Source organism: Castanea sativa, chromosome 4, assembly GCF_040712315.1.
Source record: "Castanea sativa cultivar Marrone di Chiusa Pesio chromosome 4, ASM4071231v1".
NCBI lineage: Eukaryota > Viridiplantae > Streptophyta > Magnoliopsida > Fagales > Fagaceae > Castanea > Castanea sativa.
In genome coordinates, this window is record NC_134016.1 from 30,937,933 (window position 1) to 30,959,267 (window position 21,335).

At 38.1% G+C, this 21,335-nt stretch overlaps 1 protein-coding gene and 1 pseudogene across 3 annotated transcripts; both read left to right on the forward strand.

The window, feature by feature from the left end:
* Window positions 1–5,313: 5,313 nt before the first annotated feature.
* On the forward strand, window positions 5,314–16,557 carry LOC142630862 (uncharacterized). 3 transcript variants are annotated; one of them, XM_075804915.1, is made up of 13 exons: window positions 5,314–5,570; window positions 5,798–5,895; window positions 5,994–6,080; window positions 6,181–6,358; window positions 6,695–7,273; window positions 7,872–8,014; window positions 8,104–8,301; window positions 8,404–8,515; window positions 8,598–8,766; window positions 9,450–9,560; window positions 9,650–9,746; window positions 14,404–14,501; window positions 15,643–16,557. In XM_075804915.1, exons 1-13 carry the CDS (start codon window positions 5,412–5,414, stop codon window positions 15,648–15,650), a joined length of 2,037 nt encoding a protein of 678 aa, XP_075661030.1. In that variant the 5' UTR covers window positions 5,314–5,411; the 3' UTR covers window positions 15,651–16,557. The 3 variants fall into 3 exon arrangements, with proteins under 3 accessions (XP_075661030.1, XP_075661032.1, XP_075661033.1); XM_075804917.1 differs by having other exon boundaries at window positions 5,316–5,570; window positions 8,425–8,515; XM_075804918.1 differs by lacking the exon at window positions 14,404–14,501 and having other exon boundaries at window positions 5,317–5,570.
* Window positions 16,558–17,460: 903 nt separating this feature from the next.
* Window positions 17,461–21,335, forward strand: part of LOC142630459 (uncharacterized) — a 30,180-nt pseudogene continuing 26,305 nt past the window's right edge.

The following is a 21,335-nucleotide window of genomic DNA, read 5'->3' on the forward strand; positions in this document are numbered from 1 at the left end:
TATTCCTGCATTCTGGGGTCTCTAGCCTCCATGGTCCCCATGACTTGGCCGACTACTAACTGAGAGTCCGAGAACACATAGATTTCCTTGCCACCCATCTTACGTACCATCTGCATGTCTACCAAGACTGCTTCATACTCAGCCTCATTGTTAGTAGCCGAGAAGGCCAATCTTAAAGATTTTTCGAAGACAATTCCTTCAGGGGACGTCAGAACAAGTCCAATACCAGACCCTCTCTGATTAGCAGCCCCATCCACATATACTTTCCAAGCCGAGGGCACTGCAGCCGTGATCATTCCAATTGATTTTCCATCCATGTGTGCTTCTTTTAGAGTTTCTTCTAACAATGGTTCAGTAAACTCCGCCACCAAGTCAGCGAGGACCTGACCCTTCACTGAGATGCGAGGCTTGTATTTAACATCAAAGGCTCCCAAAATGGTTCCCCATTTTGCCACCCTGCCAGAATAATCAGCATTGCGTAACACCGCCTTGAGAGGCAATTGGGTCAGAACAACCACAGTGTGAGATTGGAAATAATAAGGAAGTTTGCGCGTGGCGTGGACTACGGCCAGAAGTGCTTTTTCCAAGGGCAGATAGCGCACCTCCGCCTCATTCAAGGACTTACTAACGTAGTAGATCGGTTTTTGCACCCCGCTTTCATTCCTTATAAGGACTAGGCTCACTGCGTGGACAGCCACTGCCAAATAAGCGAACAAAACCTCGTCCACCTCGAGGCGAGACAAAATGGGTGGCCGAGAAAGATATTGCTTAAGCTGCTGGAAAGCTAACACGCAGTCCTCGGTCCATTGAAACCCTTTCCACTTATTCAACAATTGAAAGAAAGGACGGCATCGGTCAGCTGACCGAGAGATAAACCTATTCAATACAGCAATCATTCCAGTTAGTTTTTGGATCTCTTTTGGGTTCCGAGGTGGCTGCAAATCCTGAATAGCCTTGACCTGCACTGGGTTCACCTCTATGCCTCTGTGAGTAATCATGTACCCCAAAAACTTTTCAGACCCCACGCCAAAAGAGCACTTTGAGGCGTTAAGGCGCAGCCTAAACTTTCTTAGCATCTGGAAGGTGTCGGCCAGATCTGTCATGTGTGAAGGTACTGTTTTACTCTTCACCACCATATCATCCACGTATACTTCAATGGTTTTCCCCAGTTGCTGTTCAAACATTCGGGTCATCCTTCTTTGGTAAGTAGCCCCAGCATTTTTTAACCCAAATGGCATGACCTTATAATGATAGTTCCCAGTCGGAGTAATGAAAGCAGTCTTCTCCTGACCCTCTAACGCCAAGGGAATTTGGTGGTAACCCTGGAAGGCGTCCAAGAAACTCATCCGAGGATGTCCGACAGTAGCATCTACCAGTTGATCAATACGTGGCATTGGGAACGAATCTTTAGGACAGGCCTTATTCAGATCAGTAAAGTCCACACATACTCTCCATTTGCCATTCTTCTTTTTAACAACAACAGTATGAGCCAACCATTCAGGGTAGAAAACTTCTTCGATAGCCCCCGCGCTTTTGAGTTTAAGAACCTCTTCCTTCACAGCCTCAGAATGTTCCCTGGAGGATCGCCGAGGTGGCTGCCTCCTCGGAACAATGGCAGGATTGACATTTAAACGATGACAAATGAAGCTCGGATCTACGCCTGGAGCCTCATAGGGGTCCCACGCAAAGACATCTATATTATTCTTCAGAAATTCCAACAACTCCATCTTCTCTTGGTGTGGCAAACGTATGCCAACTTGGAAGAACCTCTCAGGATCATCTGCTATTACAAACTTCTCTAACTCCTCACAAACAGCCTCATCTCCTGTCATCGCTCCAGGTGCCTCCGGAGCTGTTAATTGCTATGACTCTGGATGGGCAAAGTTGATGACTCAATTTCGATCTGACTGACGAAGCACCGCGGCCGATATGCATTGCCTGGCCACTATCTGGCTGCTGAGGATTTCCTCAACATGCTCCCCCGAGGGGAATTTAACCTTAACGTGCAAGGTAGAGGAGACAGCTCCCAGAGCGTGCAGCCATGGCCTGGCGAGGATGGCTGTATATGGAGAGTACGCGTCAACCACAATGAAATCCACCTCAACCGTTTCTGTGCCGGATTGAACGGGTAAACGAATCTGTCCCTTCGGCACAACGGCTCTCCCTTCGAAGCTTATAAGTGGGGAGTCGTAAGGAGTTAGATCTTCCAACTCCAACCTTAGCCCCTTAAATAGATCAGGGTACATGATATCTGCATCGCTGCCCTGATCTATCATCACCCTCCTCACATCATAGTTCCCTATCCTGAGGGTGACCACAAGAGCATCGTCATAGGGCTGGATAGTCCCTACCTTATCCTCCTCGGAGAAACCTAAGACGGGCAAAGTGCCCTTCAACCTCTTCGGCCTGCAGCCCACATCCTCGGCCTGAGGATGGGAAACCGCCATCACCCTAGTGGGACCTGAGCCGGTCCTACCAGGTGCAGCGAAGATAACATTAATTGTTCCCAATGCTGGCCGAGATGAATTGTTCCTCTAGTTGTTTGAGCCAACTCGACTGACCTGCCCAGTGGGCTGACACAAGTGCTGCTTCAACTTTCCCTCACTGACGAGTTGTTCCAGATGGTTCCACAGGATCCGACAGTTCTCGGTAGTGTGACCCACATCCTGATGGTACTGACAAAAGAGGTTTTGGTTTCTTTTCGCAGGGTCCCCTGCCATCTTACTGGGCCATCTGAAGAAGGGCTCTTTACGAACTTTCTCCAGTAACTGATGCACTGGTTCTCGGAACACAGTATTTACAGCCTGAGATGCTGCCGAGCCGGATTGCCCGAAGTAATCCCTCCTCGGCTTGTTGTTGTGATATCTGTCCGACCTGAAATCCCTTCTCTCCTGCGGGATAACCTTCTCCTTTCCCTTGCCCTGCTGCTGGTCTTCCTCTACCCTTTTGTACTCATCAATACGATCCATAAGGCGACGTACGCTGCGGACGGGCTTTTTCGTCAAAGACTTTCTTAGGTCGTGGTCAGTAGGAAGACCTACCTTAAAGGTATTAAGCGCCACCTCATCAAAATCACCATCTATTTCGTTAAACATTTCCCAGTATCGGTCGGAGTATGCTTTCAGCGTCTCCCCTTCCTTCATGGCCATGGATAGCAGCGAGTCCAATGGCCGAGGGACTCTGTTACACGTAATGAACCGCGAAGTGAATGCCCTAGTTAGCTCCCCGAATGAGCCTACAGACTCTGATTTGAGACCGTTAAACCATCTCATAGCCACAGGTCCCAAACTGGAGGGGAAAACTTTACACATCAGAGTCTCATTGTGAGAGTGCACTGCCATCCTCTGGTTGAAGTGACTCACGTGCTCCACCGGATCAGTCCGGCCATTATAGATGGTAAAGGTGGGCTGGGTGAACCTCCTGGGAAGCCTCCCCCTCTCAATCCTCCGTGAAAACGGAGATTTAGAGAGTTGGTGCAACGCCCTACTCATAGTATCGTTGCCTAAGCCCCTAGAATGAAGCTTCTTACGTCTGCGGGTTGGCTGGTCGTCCTCCTCACCGGAGGACGTTGCACTGGTGGGGGAGCGCGACCTCGAGCTGTAGCCACCTCCCCTATCCTTCTCCGAGGAAGAATTAGACGAGGATGGTGAAAACTTACGTTTAGCACGACGCAACTTTCTCTTCAAACAAGTGATTTCCTTCTGCATGGATTTAGAACCCTCCTCGTGGGTGGTGCTACCCCCGCCATGAGTATGGCTAGCGCCGGGGTATTCTGTATGGACACTCCCTTCACGATCCCTTCGACGTTCAAGACGTTCGAAATGATCTTCCGGTTGTGATCCCTGTGACTCTGCATGGTGAGAGCCTAAGCCTGCCATAATATTCCTACCTCTTCTAGACTAGATTCCCACAGACGGCGCTAATTGTATGTGCACAATTGCACCTGGCCCCAAGAACAGTTACGGGCTCAGGCCCAATGAGCCTTAAACAATATGAATTTGTAGAGTGTGGGCTTGAAACCCAGGTTAGAAGTGTGTGATGATTAAATGACAAGCCAAAGATTGCCAACACTCAAAAACAACGGGGAATATTGTAAATCAACATTCTCGGACGTAAGCCAAGAATTGTTCTTATATTATCTCTTCCTCTTTTTTCTTTTCCTTTTAGATTACAAAGTCGTCCGTCCTCTTTTTCAGTTCTAGGTTGCTCCTTAAATACTCTTCTTTTTGATACTTTGTACACGTGTTGCCCCAACTCCCCCTTAGCCTAGATATTTCTTTTCTCAGTGCCTTTGAATAGTAACCAGAAGTTTCCCTTCCACTGTTCAGGTGTCACTTCCCCATTAATGCGGCCAGGGTGGTAGGTGCAGGGTCTTTAATGCGGATGTGGCAGCCTTTATCCTTGGTATTTCTCTAGCATCGATGCTTCTAGAACATTCAAAGGTTCACCCCCTTTTACCATTGGTCTTCACCGTGTCATTCCCTAACCTTTACAATGAAGTCCCGGAATCTCCGATGTCCGTCCGAGGGGAAAAATCATCCTCGGCTGTACTCTCGGATCCTCGGCGTATGGGCCGACTCATAGTACTAACAAGTTCTAAACCCAGGAGCAGGTCGGCCTTCCTTAGCATGGCCCAAAGGCCCATATACCCATCAGGGTCTTTTTACTCCCCACAATACTCTATCTTAATCTAAGTGTATATGTGTATCAAGTTTCCTCCTAGAGACTTGAATCCCGACCCTTGCTCCCCACATCCCACAAGCACTTATACTTATGGAATAACTATCGCATTAAGAATATACTGTGATACCCAAAAATTATTATTCAATTTTTTTTTTATCTTCAAAATACGTAAGTAAATAATAAATAATTAAATATAAAATAAATACTATTAGTTTACACAATTACTATAACAATTTGTAAATTTACACAATTATATATGAACCGACGTTAATCGTGCAAATTTTACCTTTTTTATCATAAATGAACCGACGTCAATGCTTTTTCTATTACACACTTCTCAACCTGACAAGCTCAGATCTAGTGCGTAACGATGCAGACACGTAACAAATGTTGAACACATGGCTGCATCGTACCTGGAGTAGTACACACGAAACTAAACCCAAACAGTGTCCACCTTAACAAAGACACATGGTACTCCAAAAAATCTAATAAGCAGTCGCTTCTCTCAGTCACCTGCCTCCTCGTTCTACCCGCCAAAAATGTACTCCAATACCAGTATATTTAATTCTCTCTTATTAATTATCTTTTTGATAAAAAAAAAAAATCTCTCTGTATAATCTTTTTATATATAATAATCCCACAAAATTTAACTGAGTGCAAATGCCCCACTCGGTGTCTCTGTCTCATTCGTTCTACTTGGACCTTGGTTGGGATCCCACCCAAGATCAATGGCTGCTGTTGCTGTTGCTGTTTCTTCTTCACAAACTGAGACAAAGACAAAGACTAAGAACAAGGCCAAGGCCAAGCCTACGACAAAGAAATCTCTTGGTGTCCGTTTCATCAGAGGCCGAGTCTACGATTCTCAGAATGGCAAAAGTTGTCACCAGGTTCAGTACTTTACTCTTTTCACATTCTTCTCCAAAACCAAACAAAGAAATCAGTTTTCTTTTCCTTTTTATTGTTTGGATTTGATCCAAATGTAATGTAGGATTAGGGACAGTGGTGTAGGTAAAAAGGACTTTTTAAGATTCAGCATGTGGGTGTTTCTTTTCTGTTTCCTGCATTTTTTTTCTAGAATGAGTCTTTGAAGTGATCGATTGTAAAAATGTTGCAGTGCCGGCAAAAGACTTTGGATTTTGCTGCATCATGCAAAAATAAAAGTGAGAACAAGCAATGTACCTTCCATTTCTGTCACAAATGCCTCTTAAACAGGTCTGCTCTATTGTTTCATGATAAATTCTCTCTCTTTTGTTCTGTTTCTGCACAAAGTTCCTTTTTTCAGTTGGGTTTGTTGTTTGATTATGAGTTAGATACGGAGAAAAGGCAGAAGAAATGGCTGTGTTGGATGATTGGATGTGTCCGAAATGTAGGGGCATATGCAATTGCAGTTTCTGCATGTGAGTGCTTTTTTGTTATTCTTCCTTGCATAATCAAAGAGTACCCACCTTGAAAGTTATTTTGGGTGTACTTGATGAACCCGGGAATCGAATTTTATAGGAAGAAGAGAGGCTACCATCCTACTGGGAGTCTTGCGCATACAGCAAAGGCCAAAGGGTTTTCTTCGGTTTTAGAAATGCTGCGTGTTGAGGGCTCTGAAACTTTGGATTCAGAAAAGAGTTTGAGTCAGGTCAGCAAAACAAGTGCCTCATCGAAAAAACGAAAAGCTACCAATGAGGTATGCCAATGTTAAATTTTATTCTTTGCATTCTAGATTATTTTCGGTTAAACGGCATCTGACTGTTTTGATTTGCAGAAAAGCTCAGGTCAATTGAGTTGTGTTTGTTAAATAGGTTCAAACATATTGGGTTACAGGTCTTTTTGAGTCCCAAATGATGAATCATCCTAAATTTTATGTTTTTTTTTTTTTTTTTTTTCTGTTTTTAAAATGAAAAAAGATGAAGCTGAAAACGAAACAGATGATTGGTTTGAGGCATGAAGTTGGTGGCCTTTGTTATCTGGACTCTGCATCTATATGTGTTTTCTGTTGCTTATGATTAAGCATTATCGACAGGAGTTAGTTATGGATTTGACAAGAGATTGCCGAAAGAGTAATGGTACTACTGGAAAAAGTGATTCCAATTTCCAAGCTAAACCTCCAAAAATGAATGGCATTGGAATAGAAACTAATGGTAGCAAGCAGTGGAATTTGAGCAAAGACGGTGGTACTAAAAATTCATGCAATGGCAATGAGGATGGTGATTCACTTACTGAGAAGAGTAGTCCTAAGAGATATCAGAGTACTGAAGAGGCATCTGTGCAAAGAGAAGAAACATGCAAAAGGAATCATGATGGTCAGTTGGGTGAGATGAATGGTGATAGGAAGATTCCAAAGAAAATGTCCCGACAGTGTGTCAAAAAAGAAGAAAATAAAACTGAAGGGCCAAACAACAAGAAAATTGATAATGCTGCAGCCAAGCACAAGCCAGTTAAAGAATTGCACAAGTGTAAGAGGAATATTGTGGAAGCCAACAGAATTGAAATCCCGCTGCCTCAGGGCATTGAATTAAACAGTGTTGCTGCGATTGACATACAGGCCGACGATGTTGGACATGCCTTGCAATTCCTAGAATTTTGTGAAGCTTTTAGGCAGGTAAATACAACATACCAATGATGTATTATTAAATCAATAATAGAGTCAGTCAGTCAGAAGCTGAAACTGTGCAGGTTGTCGAGTTTAAAGTTGTCACTAATTTTCATTCTCTTTGTGATCCATTGCTGATTTTAGAATCCATTGGTCAAATGTTGCAAATGGCCTTGAAGTACCAACCTAAGGGCAGCGGCGGTTTCAACTCACCAAGTTGTTTTTTTCAACATCTATTTTGTTGTTAATTCTTGACTATGATTTGACTTATAGTACTTGAGTTCACAGATTGCATTTTTAGAGATACAAAAACTCAAACATTTTTTTTTAGATACTTTTCTCTTGTTCCCACTTTTTATTTCCTTCTCTCTCTCAATTGTAGTTCCCCTCTTGTTATTTGTGTGCATAATTGACAATGTAAGAACTGAGTTATTTTTCTTGCAAAACTTAATCAAGATACTTTTTGTTATTTGTAGATTCTGATGTTTTAATTTTTGCATTTTATTGGCCACAATGGTTCCTTTTACATCAATTTACATGACCAAAGATAGTATACCTTTTAATTTAACACTGAGCATTATTTTCCTATGATCATGTTGATCTTTAGGTTCTTGATCTAAAGAAAGGACAGCCTGAACAATTACTCCGGGAAATAGCATGCGGACGACGTCAACGCCGAGCACAGGATTCTCCAATTGTTCGCTTTCATATGCAGTTGCTCTCTATTATACAAAAGGACCCAGTAAAAGGGTGTGTATGTTTACTTAGATGCCAGCTTATTCAAGTCCTATTGTCTGTTAAATTGGTTTTGGTGGTCCTTAATTAAATTTTGGATGCAGATACCCATCCTTAAATCAAACTATAGCAGGAGAGTCTTGGTTGCAATCTCTTACCAAATACATCTCTGAATCTCAGTACTTGTCAGAAGAAATGCAGATGGATTCTTTTGATGTGAACGGTGATGGATATGATATATTAGACTCCTCGAAGAAGCTCAGAATTTTGAATTTTCTCTGTGACGAAGTTCTTGGCACTGAGTACGCGATAATATGCTGTGATAATTTCTTTAATATTATCTTTTGTTTTGTCATATGCATATTCATTTTTATCTTCATTGTATTTTCTTTTGAAATTTACAGGTTAATGATTTTTGCATTCAGGGATTTTAGGAGTTGGATTGATGTACAAAACTCAGAAAGAGAGAAGAAAGCAAAGGAACATGTTCTTGCTGAAAAAGAAAAAAGAGAAAAGGTCATCACATGAATTTAGCAACCTTCTGCGATAGCAATTATATATCACAATTAATCTCTTCTAACTAAACTGCTTTGTATAGGTGAAAAATATTAAGAAAAAGCTTCAGGATGAGATGGCTGGAGCTATTCTCTTGAAAATGGGTACTCCCCTTTCCATTGCTGAGCATGAGGATCTTGTTTCAAAAATAAATTTGGAAGCGGCCCAAATTCTGGAAGAGACACTAGGAGCAAGAGATGTGGTGTTTGACAGTATGTTTCTGGATCATCAATATATAATAATTCTGAAAGAAGATCATTTGAAGCAGCATAAAACAAATATCTTAATGAAGTTGAATTGATTGATATTTCAACTCGTGGTTATCCACTGAATGTGCTAGTTTTCTCCTGATCAGTATGGTCTACGAGTGATTCTCAAAAAATAAGTATGGTCTACGAGTGTAAACTCTCACATGTAACAGTTTATTTTATTTTATTTTTTTGGGGGGTGGGGAGACATGTCAAATGAATGGACAAAATGATAATATCTTCTCTTTTATTAGTAATTACACTGCACCTAATGGGTCTTGAACCCACAACCTCACATTTTTTTATTGTTCTTACAGTGAGAGGAGATGCCATTTAAGAATGATAATATCTGCAAAGATCTTATGAACTTCTAAATGAATTATGTTATTTAAATGGGAGAGAGAGGATAAAAATGAGTATGTTCTTACATTCCAATAAGCATTGAGATTAATCCTCTGGCCAACAATGTTCTATGAATATCAGTCCATATAATTTATAACTTTCAGGATGCTTGTGTTTGAGCTGCCATCATCATTTGCATACAGTTTTTCTTCCTTTTGGTAGTAAAATGTATATATATTTTTCTTGTGTACAAATCAACTTTCATTTCCTTATTAAAATTTTCTTCTTTAAATTGATGCCTAAAGAGGAGCAGCAATCAGATGCAGTTAGATCTGAGCCTATATTCTTGGATGAACATGGTCACAAATTTTGGATATTGAGATGTTATTCTGAAAAGAGGGATATTCTACTTCAAGGTCTGGTTACATTTATCATCCAAATTTCAAGCGGTTTTACTTAGATTTTAGATCGCAAATTTTAACTTATCTTTTTCTTCCTATTGTAGATGTTCGAAGGGGTGAACTGGTTTCTGTCCCAGAACGATGGTATAGATATGATGTTGAACAGAAGGCAATTGTTATGAAATATATTTCATCTTTAAGGTGAAAAACCATTATTTATTTACGTTGTTTTCCTCGTGTTTTACAGTTTTAATTTTTATTGATGATTCTGGCACAGTTATATTAGAGATATTTGTTAAAGCTAATTGTCATGATTAGAGTGTGCTTTTATGGAGAATGACAAACTACCAATTTAAATAGATATCAAAATAGTGATAGTCAATGTTTTCTCAAATGTTGATAGCATAGTATAGGATTTTAGGAATTTCATGGTAGAGTTACCTAGGAACTCTAAAGGATCTTAATTTAATACTACAGGTTAATTTTTTGTTTCATACAAGGGCATGCAATGAGGTTTTTGGTGTTAAAAATATCAAAGCCAATTCTAGTTAAGCCCCTAGTCTATTATATAACTTTAATCCAAGTTTATTAAATCTAATTCTACGTGGAGTTCAAACAAAGTAATTATAGTCTTACTTGAAGTACAAACAAACTAATCTTATTCTTACTTGTAATTCAAGTATTGTTTATTTAGTATTTAGCCTACTATAAATTTCCATAAATGGGTTGATTGTAATAATTAGAGCTTATTATTAAAGATGTAGCTATCAAGCCCTTTCCGCTGTGGAAGTATGTCTCTAAGGCTAAATCAAGTTAATTCTTGCGTTCTTTCTCCATTTTTCTCTCACCACCTTTATTTTCTTCTTCATATTTTTTTCATATCCATCAACTTAGTTTTACTCTCTTTCTACATGGTAATAGAGTTATGTTTTATCTTTTCTACTATGGTATCAAAGCCAAACCCATGTGACCTCCAATAATTATTTTGTAACATCCATTAATAATTTAATATTAATCCAAATCTTTAATTTTTAGATCTAAGTTTCTTCTCTTATCATCACTGCCAATAATATTTTTTGAATGGTAATAGATATCTTTATTAAAAAAAATGTACTAGAAACAAATACAAACAAATCAAACAGAAATAGAATGCACGAAATCAAAAATGGAAATACATTGTGTAAAACCTCAAGTACGAGACACCCAAACAATGTCCCAACTAGCAAATACTTCAAAAAATCCACAAATTTCTCAACATCCTCAAAAGTGTGGGTATTTCGTTCCCTCCAAATTAGCCACATCAAACTGGCTGGAATCATATTCCAAACCAAAGAAGAGTGTAACCCCAAATAATTCTCCCATGCAAAAAGAAGAGAAACAACCATCCCTAGCATGACCCACTGCAAACCAAACATCAAAAACACTTCACTCTATAAGGCATGTGCGAACTTGCAATGAAGTAAAAGATGATCCACTGTTTCTCCATTGCAACGGCACAAGAAACACCAATTAACCAAAGACAAGTTCCCTTTTATAAGGTTGTCAATAGTAAGAATACTATCTCGAGCTGCAGTCCATAAAAAGAAAGACACTCTTATAGGTACCTTACTACTCTAAATGCGTTTCCACAAGAAAGGAAACGTAGGAGGAGCAGATAATAAATTATAGAAAGAGCGCACATCAAAAACACCATTCGGGGTTAACTTCCAAAAAAAAACTTTCAGTCCCCTCACCCCTAGGCATTTTGGAATAAATAAGCTCGTAAAAAGCATACACCCCACTCCTCCTCCTCCCAATCATCAGGAGCCTTGTGGAATTGAATATTCCAACTCCTACTACCACTATCTAGTGAAATACTAATCAACTCAGAAATCCAAACTTCTTTACCTATAGCACGAGAGAAAAGATCAGGGTAAAGATCCTTTAAGTAAACACACCAAAGATCAGAATACGAAGACCCTCTTCCACCACATACAACACATGACCAAAAAAACTCTCAGCACCTTTCCTAATATTCTTCCACATTGCACATCCTTGAGTACATCAACTAATTCTAGACTTCTAGTGTACCAACCTCCACTAGACTCCCCATACTTGGTAGCTATAACCTGACGCCATAAATGATTGGTTTCACTTCCAAAACGCCATAACCATTTTCCAAGCCGGGCTTGATTAAACAAACCAAACCTCCTTATCCCCAAACCTGCTATTTCAACTGGCCAACACACCTTATTCCAAGCAAAAAGTGGATATTTGAAAGCTTCCTCAGAACTCCCCCACATGAAATTTCTCTGGATCCTTTCTAATCTATCTGCCACAACTGGAGGGATAGTAAACAAGGATAAGAAATAGGTGGGAAGGCTTGAAAGGGTACTTTTCAGTAAAGTTCATCTACCCCCTTTCGACAAATATAAACGTTTCTAACCAGAAAGCTTCTTCTCCATTTTTTCTATAATAGGATTCCAAATTGATGGATCCTTAAAATGAGCTCCAAGAGGCATACCCAAGTAAATCATGGGCAGCCTACCAACATTGCAACCTAAGACACCAGCCGGAGTATCCAAACTCCCTACCATCCCCACTGGAACAATCTCACTCTTACCAATATTAACTTTCAAGCCTATGATAGCCTTAAAGAAAATCATCACCATCCGAATATATAAAATTTGTTCCTTAGTTGCATCACAAAAAAGGATAGTGTCATCAGTAAAAAGAAGATGAGAAATATGCAAACCTTCTTGTGAATGGGAATTCGCTTGAAAACCCCTAATAAAACCTCCCTCTTCTGTTCTTTTCAACAACCTACTCAAAACTTCCATCACCAACAGGAAAAGAAGAGGAGACAAAGAGTCCCCTTGGCGAAGACCCCAAGCACTACCTAAAAAACCCACTGGAGAACCATTAACAATAACTGAAAATCGAACTGTAGAAACAAAAAACTTCATCCACCTCCCCCACTTCTCTCCAAAACCCATCCTCTCCATGAGATAAAACAAAGCATCCGAATTCACATGATTATAAGCCTTCTCAATGTCCAACTTGACAATCACACTTGGAATCCCACTCTTCATTCTACTATCCAAACATTCATTAGCAATGAGAATGGAATCAAGAATCTGTCTCCCTCCAACAAAAGAATTCTGAGAATTAGATATAAGTTTATCCAAAACACAACGAAGCCTATGTGCCAACACTTTTGGTAGCAGCTTATACAAACTACCCACAAGGCTAATAGGACAAAAGTCCTTAATGTTAATAGCATTGGTCTTCTTAGGAATTATACATAAGAAAGTGGCATTAAGGGATTTTTCAAAGATGCAGTTCTATGAAAATCCACAAAAAAAAAGCCTTAATCTTCTTCTACCACACTCCAACACTTTTGGAAAAAACCCATAGTAAAACCATCTAGCCCAGGTGCCTTATCACCTTCAGCCTCCTTTAAAACTGCAAGAATCTCCTCCTTGTCGAACTCCCTCTCTAAAGATAGTCTCTTAGATTCATCCAAGCAAGTAAACTCCAAGCCATCAATAGTAGGTCTCCAAGATTCAGGCTCTTGATATAGATTCTTATAAAATTCCACCACCTAAGCTTGAACCTCCCTGTCATTCTCATAAAGCACAACCTTAACCTCCACTCCTCTAATTTGATTGTTAGCCTGTGTGAGTTAGTCAACGTATGAAAAAACCAAGTATTATTATCCCCCTCTTTTATGAAAAAGGCCTTGGATTTTTGCCTCCAAGAAATTTCCTCCAAAGAAGCTAAATGCTCGATATTAGCTTTGATCACAGTTCTTCTAGTTCTATCTTCTAGAGACAAAACTTGCTGCTCTTCTCTCATATCGAGCTCCAACAACTCAGTCAAAGACATTTCTTCCTAAAAGCCACATCCCCAAACACATGCTTATTCCAATGCTTCAAATCACCTTTCAAATTCCTCAATTTACTACCAATAACTCTAAAGGATCTTTTTGAGTTATTCCCTACCGTGGACAGCATCTAGACAACCTCATACGCGTCTTTCGGATCACATTGCATTACTTGGACCTCACCTCTAATCGATGGTCTTTATTTTATTTTATTATTTTATTTTTCTTTTCATGTTTCTATCATCTTTAGACAGAACATTCCCGACTATGCCTTTGATCAGTAGCTTCTGCAGGAATGCCATGTACTGTGCTCAGCAATCAAGTCTCAATCATAGCATCCATCTAACCTTTATTCCACCCTTTTATCTACACTTCATTCTTTTATCTGCACTTCATTTAATTGAGTCCATTCTGGTCAATTGTGCACCCAATCTCATTACACTTTCCCTCAAGGTCGCACCTTCTTTCCATACTCAAGTTGTTTTCAAGCTTCTACCCTAAGTTTGAGGGGGATGTTAAAGATATCAAGGCCCAATCCTGGTTAAGGCCCTAGGATGTTATAAAACTCTAATTTAGGTTCATTATATCTAATTCTACCAAGAGTGCAATTAAAGTAATTCTAATCTTTCTTGGGAGTAAAAGCAAAGGAATCTTATTCCTACTTGTAGCTCAAGTATTGTTAGTCTAGGATTTAACCTTACTACAAATACCCATCAATGGATTCATTGTAAAATACAAAGCTTAATAGTAAATATCTACATCAAGGGCTTTTCACCATGGATGTAGGCCTCGAAGGCCGAACTATGTTAATTCTGTGTGCTCTCTCTCTTTCTATTGCTCTCTCCAACTTCTCTATTTTCTTCTTCATATTTTTCATATCCATATATTTAGTTCCTCTCTATGTACATGGTATCAGAGTTATGTTTTATCACTTCTAATATGGTATCAAAGCTTAGTCAACTACACATCTAATCTGGTTATACTTTGCCTCAGGGTCTTACCTTCTTTCCAAACTCAAGTTATCTTAAAGCTTCCACCTTGTTTGAGGCGAATGTCAAAGATATCAAGCTCCCATCCCAGTTATGGCCCTAGTATGTTAAATAACTCTAATCCAGGTTCATTATATGTAGTTCTACTTGGAGTGCAAGCAAAATAAGTCCAGTCTAACTTGGAGTACAAGCGAGTAATCTTAAACCTACTTGTAGTTCAAGTATTGTTAGTCTAGGATTTATCTTACTACAAATAACCATCAATGGGTCCCTCGTAACACATTGATCTTATTAGTAAAGACGTATGCATAAAGGGCTTTGTGCTATCAATATAGGCCTCCAAGTCCAAACTACATTAATACTTTGTGTTCTCTTTCTCTTCTTCTCTCTCCACATTTATATTCTTCTTCATAGCTTTTCATATCCATCAATTGAGTTTTGCTTTCCTTCTACATGGTATCGAGAGTGTGGTCAATTGCAAATTCCTTCTAGTTACGCATTCGCTAAAGGTCTCACCTTCCTTTGTCTTCAAGCTTCCACCCTCCTTGAGTTTGATGGGGGATTGTTTTTTAGATAAATGACATAACTTTATTGAAAAAAAAAAAAAAAAAGCCCAAGTACACAGTAAGTATACTATGAGACCATCACAATGAAACTCTCAAAATTTCAATGATCAAATAGATCTAAAAGAGAAATAAAAGAAAATAAATGCAAAGATGACATCCAATCAAACAAAGATTTCCAAAAGAACAGCTTCAGATTGGGAATAGTCTGTCCACATATGATAAAGATATCAAGCTCCAATCCTAGTTAAAGCCCTAGTCTATTATACAACTCTAATCTAGGTTCATTATATCTATTTCTACTTGGAGGGAAAGCAAAGTAATTCTATTCTTACTTGAAGTACAAACAAAGTAATCTTATTCCTACTTGTAGTTCAATTGTTGTTAGTCTAGGATTTAGCCTACTACTAATACCCATCGATGGGTTCATTATAATGCACAAAGCTTAATAGTAAAGAGGTAGCCATCAAGATCTTTTCACTATGAATTTATGTTTTAGTCATCTCCAAAACCCAATGTTTTATGTTCCAAGATTTGCTGAAATATGCTAAAGCCAAAACCTATCAAGCATGACTGAAATTAGGCCTCTGGTTGGCTATCATTCTTATGAACTCTCAACACTTACAAATGTTGCCTATCATTCTTATGAACTGACACCTTCTCTTGGTATCTTTTTGCAGGAAGTTAAAAAAATGACTGGAAATTTGTCTCAAATATAATACCTTCTACCATGCCAAACATGTTTTCAAGTCCTTTTTATGGGAGGGCAATTCCTTGTACATATTTTTGCCAGGAAACTTATTGCTCACAAAAGTCCCTATGCCTCTTGATTATACAGGTGTAGATATAAATCTGAAAACAGATCGTTTAGACCCCTTATGTTATGCAGCAGATTAATTAAGTTTAATCAGTTAACCAAGCGTGTATTCACTATTCAATATAATCACAGGTTAATTAGCACAAGCATGCAAAGCACTATATGTAAAGCAATAAACAACAAAGCACATGATACAGAAAATGGTGACCAATTGCAAAACCGATGGAGAACTTCCAAAGGAAAAACCATTGAGGGGACTCCCAAACCTCAAATAAGAGTTCATTAAATAGAATTAAAGTTTATAAACTAAGATAAACCCTTATCCCCAGACTTTACACCCAATATACTACTTACTGACAGGATCCTTCAATCATCTTCAAATCGTCTGGGCTCCAAGGACCACCTTGAAGATTTTATCTCCATAGGAACAAGCTTCAACTATGATCTGCACTATGGTAGCAACAACATTGTAGAGGATAATCCTCTTCTCTTTGAATTCACTGGTTGATGATGTTTAGGTTTTGGGTTCTATCTTTTGTCGTTCAACTGTTGAAGTATACTGCACAGCCTGTCTAAACCTTTTTGAATAAGTCATGCATAATAGTATCATATATACTTTTGAATGTAGTGCATAAATTCTGATGTAATAGTCAACTTATTTAATACATGTCATTTTCATTACTTATTAAAAAAAAAAAAAAAATTGTGGGAGATGTAGGGTTGGCAATATTAGTTGACTGATGTCTCACAATTATCTGGGACCCCTACATCTTATGCTGTAACCAAGCTCATAAATCACAGTAAGTATTTTGTGTTCTTCAAAAAATGGATTTGAAAATTGTTGTTTTTGACTTCTTGTCTTTATTATTATTTTGTTGGGGGGAAGGGAATGTAAAGAAAATACTTAAAAATCAACTGAATTCCATTCAAGACTCTTTGAGCCTCAACTATGATCTTAAAGAATGCACAGCTCGTAAGGTGAACAAAACCCCTGATCACTTCCTTTTATTGTTTTATATTCACAAGAAGAAGAAGAAAAAAGACTTATTATTAGACTAAATTGCAAATTAGACTTATTATTTCGAATTGATTCCCTAATGTTACCTATCGTTTTGATTGAGAGTCCTTTTAACCATGTCTGTGTTGAGGTAATTGTGCCATCTTAGTACAAATAATTGAATAAAAATTCAATTTTTTTTATTAGGTATGACAAAATAACTCCAATCCTAACGCTAACCAAACTAATATTTACAAATTGGAATTCAGATCCCCGTTCTATTTCGAAGTGAAATGGAGACTGTCCATTTAAAGGTCATGATTCAAAGTTGAATAAATTTCAGATTTAGATTTTGCCAACTCATTTAAAATTGTTAACTCATTTAAAACTAAACTAAATTTAATGAATTGGCAAAATATAGTCTTAGATTTATTCTACTTTAAATCATGGCCTTTAAAAATAAAATAAATACTCCCCATTTCACTCGAAAACTTGGATTTAGAGCTATTGCTAAAGATTTTTTAATCCAAGGTTAGTTCAAATTGGATAAAAAAAAAAAAAAAACCCAAAACCAACCCAACCGAAGGCCCAAACCCACAGGCCCATATATGAGCATTGAAAACTCTCGTGAATATAAAACGCGGGAACTTCAAAAACAACATTAGGTGAAGTAGGTGTTCAAGCTTTCCGCAGAGAGAGAGAGAGAGAGAAAATGGAGGATTCAGGAGCGATTTTGTGCCAGATATCTTCCCTGAAGGACATGCTCGACCAGGTATTCCTTCCTTCGCTTCTGGTGCTACTGATTGCTAGGGCCTCATTTGCTACTTCCTTGGCAACAATGGATTTGTTTTGTCCTGATCGTTCTTTCTGTTAGGTGAACGATGAAATCGAGGTCAACATTCAGATCACGCGCGAGATTGAATCGGAGATCGTCAAATGCTCCGAGATCGAGACCGCTTTGGCTCTCAGAGAGTCCGACCTAACAAAGACGCTTTACGTTTCGCACTTCGAAATCAATGGATTCGCCATCGTCGCCGGTATCTAAGCTTTTTTTTTGAGTTTGTTTGCTTCGAAGATACTACAACTTTGATTTTTGAGGGGAAAAAAAGTTCATAACATGTATTTGATTCACTATAAAATTTCACCAACAAATTTTACAAAGGCTGATGTACAGTTGTTATTGGTAAGTTAAAACGTGATGCAAGTGGTGGACTCATATAAGAACTTACCAACTCAATTGTCGAGAAAAAATGTTGTGTCTATAGTTTAAGCTTTTGGGAGATTCGGCAATTTGACATGGTATTAGACGAGAAGATCTTGAGTTTGACCCTTAACTCCACTCTACATCCCATTTTATTAAAAATCCAATGTGTTTGGGCCCACTTATTAAGAGGGAGCGTTAGAATTATGATTAAATGATTAAAAATTTACTATTTTTTAATAGTTTAAGCTTTTGGGAGATTTGGTAATTTGACGAGTTTGTTTCATCACATTCAAGGATCTTGATTCTTGTGCATGTTGTTCCATTTTTGTATGTCTTTGATGGACAATTGTTACTCTTTCAACTCTTCAAATTCATGTTTCCCTTTCTTGGCCAAATAGCTAATTCAAGGGCCTCACTGAATTGCTTGGAGAAGGAGTTATGTTGTGCAAGAATGAAGTGAGATAAGTTGCTGAGAAGAATTAATGACAAGCGGTATTGACCAAATTGTTTGTAAGTGTTAATGTGGAATCTCTGTTCTGATTGATTCCATGGGTTGTTTTTAACCCGTGTAATCAATACCATATATAGGGCAGCCTCTCAATTTTCAACATCTCACCTGTTTTTTTTATGAGAGAGTTCCTGTCAAACTTGATATAAACTCCATATAATTTCAAACGATCTTTTTTCTTTTCTTTTTTTTTTTTTCTTTTTTTTTTCTCTAAAAGTGCTTTCTACGTCCACATGACAATGGATGCGTGGTCAGGTAGGTTGATGTGGCCATTGACATTGTTTAATATCACAGAGAAATCATGAAAATCACAAGTGTATATTTATACATGAAATTAAGGTTCCAAATGGACTCTCACAAGGCTATGCAGTGATTTTATGTTTTCATATTATTATCCTATACTGCAGAATCCATCCTAATTGCGTCTAAAGCTTCTTATAAATACTTGTCTTAATCTAATATGTAAAACTACCAGTGGAAGTCGCATTAGACACTTCAATCTCTAAGTTTGATTTAACTGTTATGTAGCATAGAAACTGATGACTGAGCTGTTTCTGTACAGGGAAGGATTTACCACACTGTGCCTAGAATTCCAGAGGGACATAGGAAAAAATGATGAATTGGGGGCTTTGCTGTCAGAGAAAGATCTTCTTGAAAATGAAATCCATCTCTTGGATAAGAAAAATAATGCCTTGAAAAATTCAATGTTGGCATTTGTGGAAGAAATTCTTGAAGATCTTCATAAATCTAACTCTGGTAATATTCACTATTATTGTTTCATTAATTTCTTTTCGTTTAAAGGCATGGTTACATATATTTCTTTACCTACATATCTTTGCCTTTTCTTTTTGTTATTATTCTTGAACTTACTATGTCCTTATATGAATTTTTTTTTTTTGGTTAGTATGACTTTATTGTACATTTGTTATCATTGATTATCTATTTGTGTGTGTATGAGTGTATTTCTTCTTTTTATATTTATTACACAAATATAATAGTTCTAACTGTATTTTACATCTGTATTTTTATGGCCAACACATTCAATGAGCTTGTAATAAGTTAGTGTTTGACTGATTTGGAGATTTAGTTTAAAATAAGTAAAGGATAGAAATATACTTATTTTTTTATGTCATTAATATAATAGAAGGATAAATCGAAAGTACAAGTTTTGTAGCTCCACTTGTATATAAAGGGACAAGTTCTTTTTCTTGGACATTGCTGTTAGAGTATTAGGCTAACCCTAGCTTCTAGGCTCTATATGTATTTGTTAAGGGTTCGCTGTAATTGATGATTGAGTATATTGTAAAGATGTAGCCATTGGGGCTCTATTTTGTGGATGTAGGATGTTGGCCGAACCATGTAATCTCTTATATTCGTCTCTCTCTTTTGTATCCGCTTCTCTATATTATTTTACTCTCGTCTTTAACAATTGCAAATAAAGAAAGTAAGGTGGTTATAGTGACCATCTGGAATTATATTACTTTTTGAAAGCTCTTGTTACACAAACTGAAAACTGCTCCTCTCTCTCTCTCTCTCTCGGGTACATTCTGTGGATTGTGAGACAAGGTGTTAAAGCTAAAGAGTTGTTTAGGTTTTTGAATTTCAAAATTAAGTTGCAAAAGAAAAAAAAAGGACTCTTTTGACAAATTACAAATGATGCTGCAATGCTAGTTGAGAACAATGCCCAGTACACATATCAAAATAATAAACATATGCATACCTAAGTTCAAGTTATCCTTGTAGGCATGGTTTTAAAAACTAGACCGGAGGCAAAACTGGATTTGCCTCCAGTTCCCAGTTTTTACTGGTTTTAGGCCTTTTTTCCAGACCAGACTGGCCTCCAGTACCCAGTTCAACAAGTCGGACCGGCCGGTCCGGTCCAGTTTTTAAAACATAGCTTGTCGGCAAGTCTCAATGTGTATGCTCTTGTGGATTTATCAGATGAAAGAGAATTGTTCTTGAGATTCTAATAACATCTAAACTACTGTTGGTTTATTTTGTCTGGCTCCTGTGAATGATATTCTCCTTATGGACATAATATGTATGGGAATGATGCTGAAGGCTTGGAATGATTAATTTGGGATTGTAGGCTACAAATTATGGAACTGTTGATGGATATGGTATCATATATGTATGGTTAGTGAAGACTGAAGACAATCAAGGTGCCTGTGAGAAGATTTGTTAAGTAATTAAGTTTCTGTAGATGCTGCTGTTAATTTGATACAACAGACAAAGTAAATTGAATATGTCATAACTGGATGATTTTTTGTCCTTCCTAGTAGGCTAACTCTTTAGTGTTGGAAATGCATGTGTGAAGTATAACATGTCACTCATGCTTGATTTGGCTTCAGGAGGATTTTATTCTTCTATTCTTAATTCAGCTCTTAATAATGCAACAATAGAATTTAAGTTAGGAGCTCAATTTTTGCCCATTGGTCACTGTCCTGAGATTGCTTCGAGTATGGATATAAATGTTGCTATAAATTTTATCTACCAAAGAAATTATTTAGATCACAAGATAGTGACAGATTGGATAAAATTCTAATCTCAAACTTGTCAATCTTTCTAGTACTTTGCCAATGATTCTCTGATATGTCCCACACTGGTGCTAATGCAGCTTTACAAGTTGAGATACAGACTGGGAATCAGGAAAATGAGAAATTGCTTAAGGATATTGATGATTTGCAGAAACTGTTGCTTTCAACTGTCATGGCTAATGATGGTCATTGGTAAGTGTTTGTCTTTGATTAATTGATTGACTTGCCGGGCTTCCCACCCCCCGAGGTTGTGTCATGTCATTTTTGTTTTCATCTCTAAATAAAAACTTGGAAACCTTTTGTTGTTAAC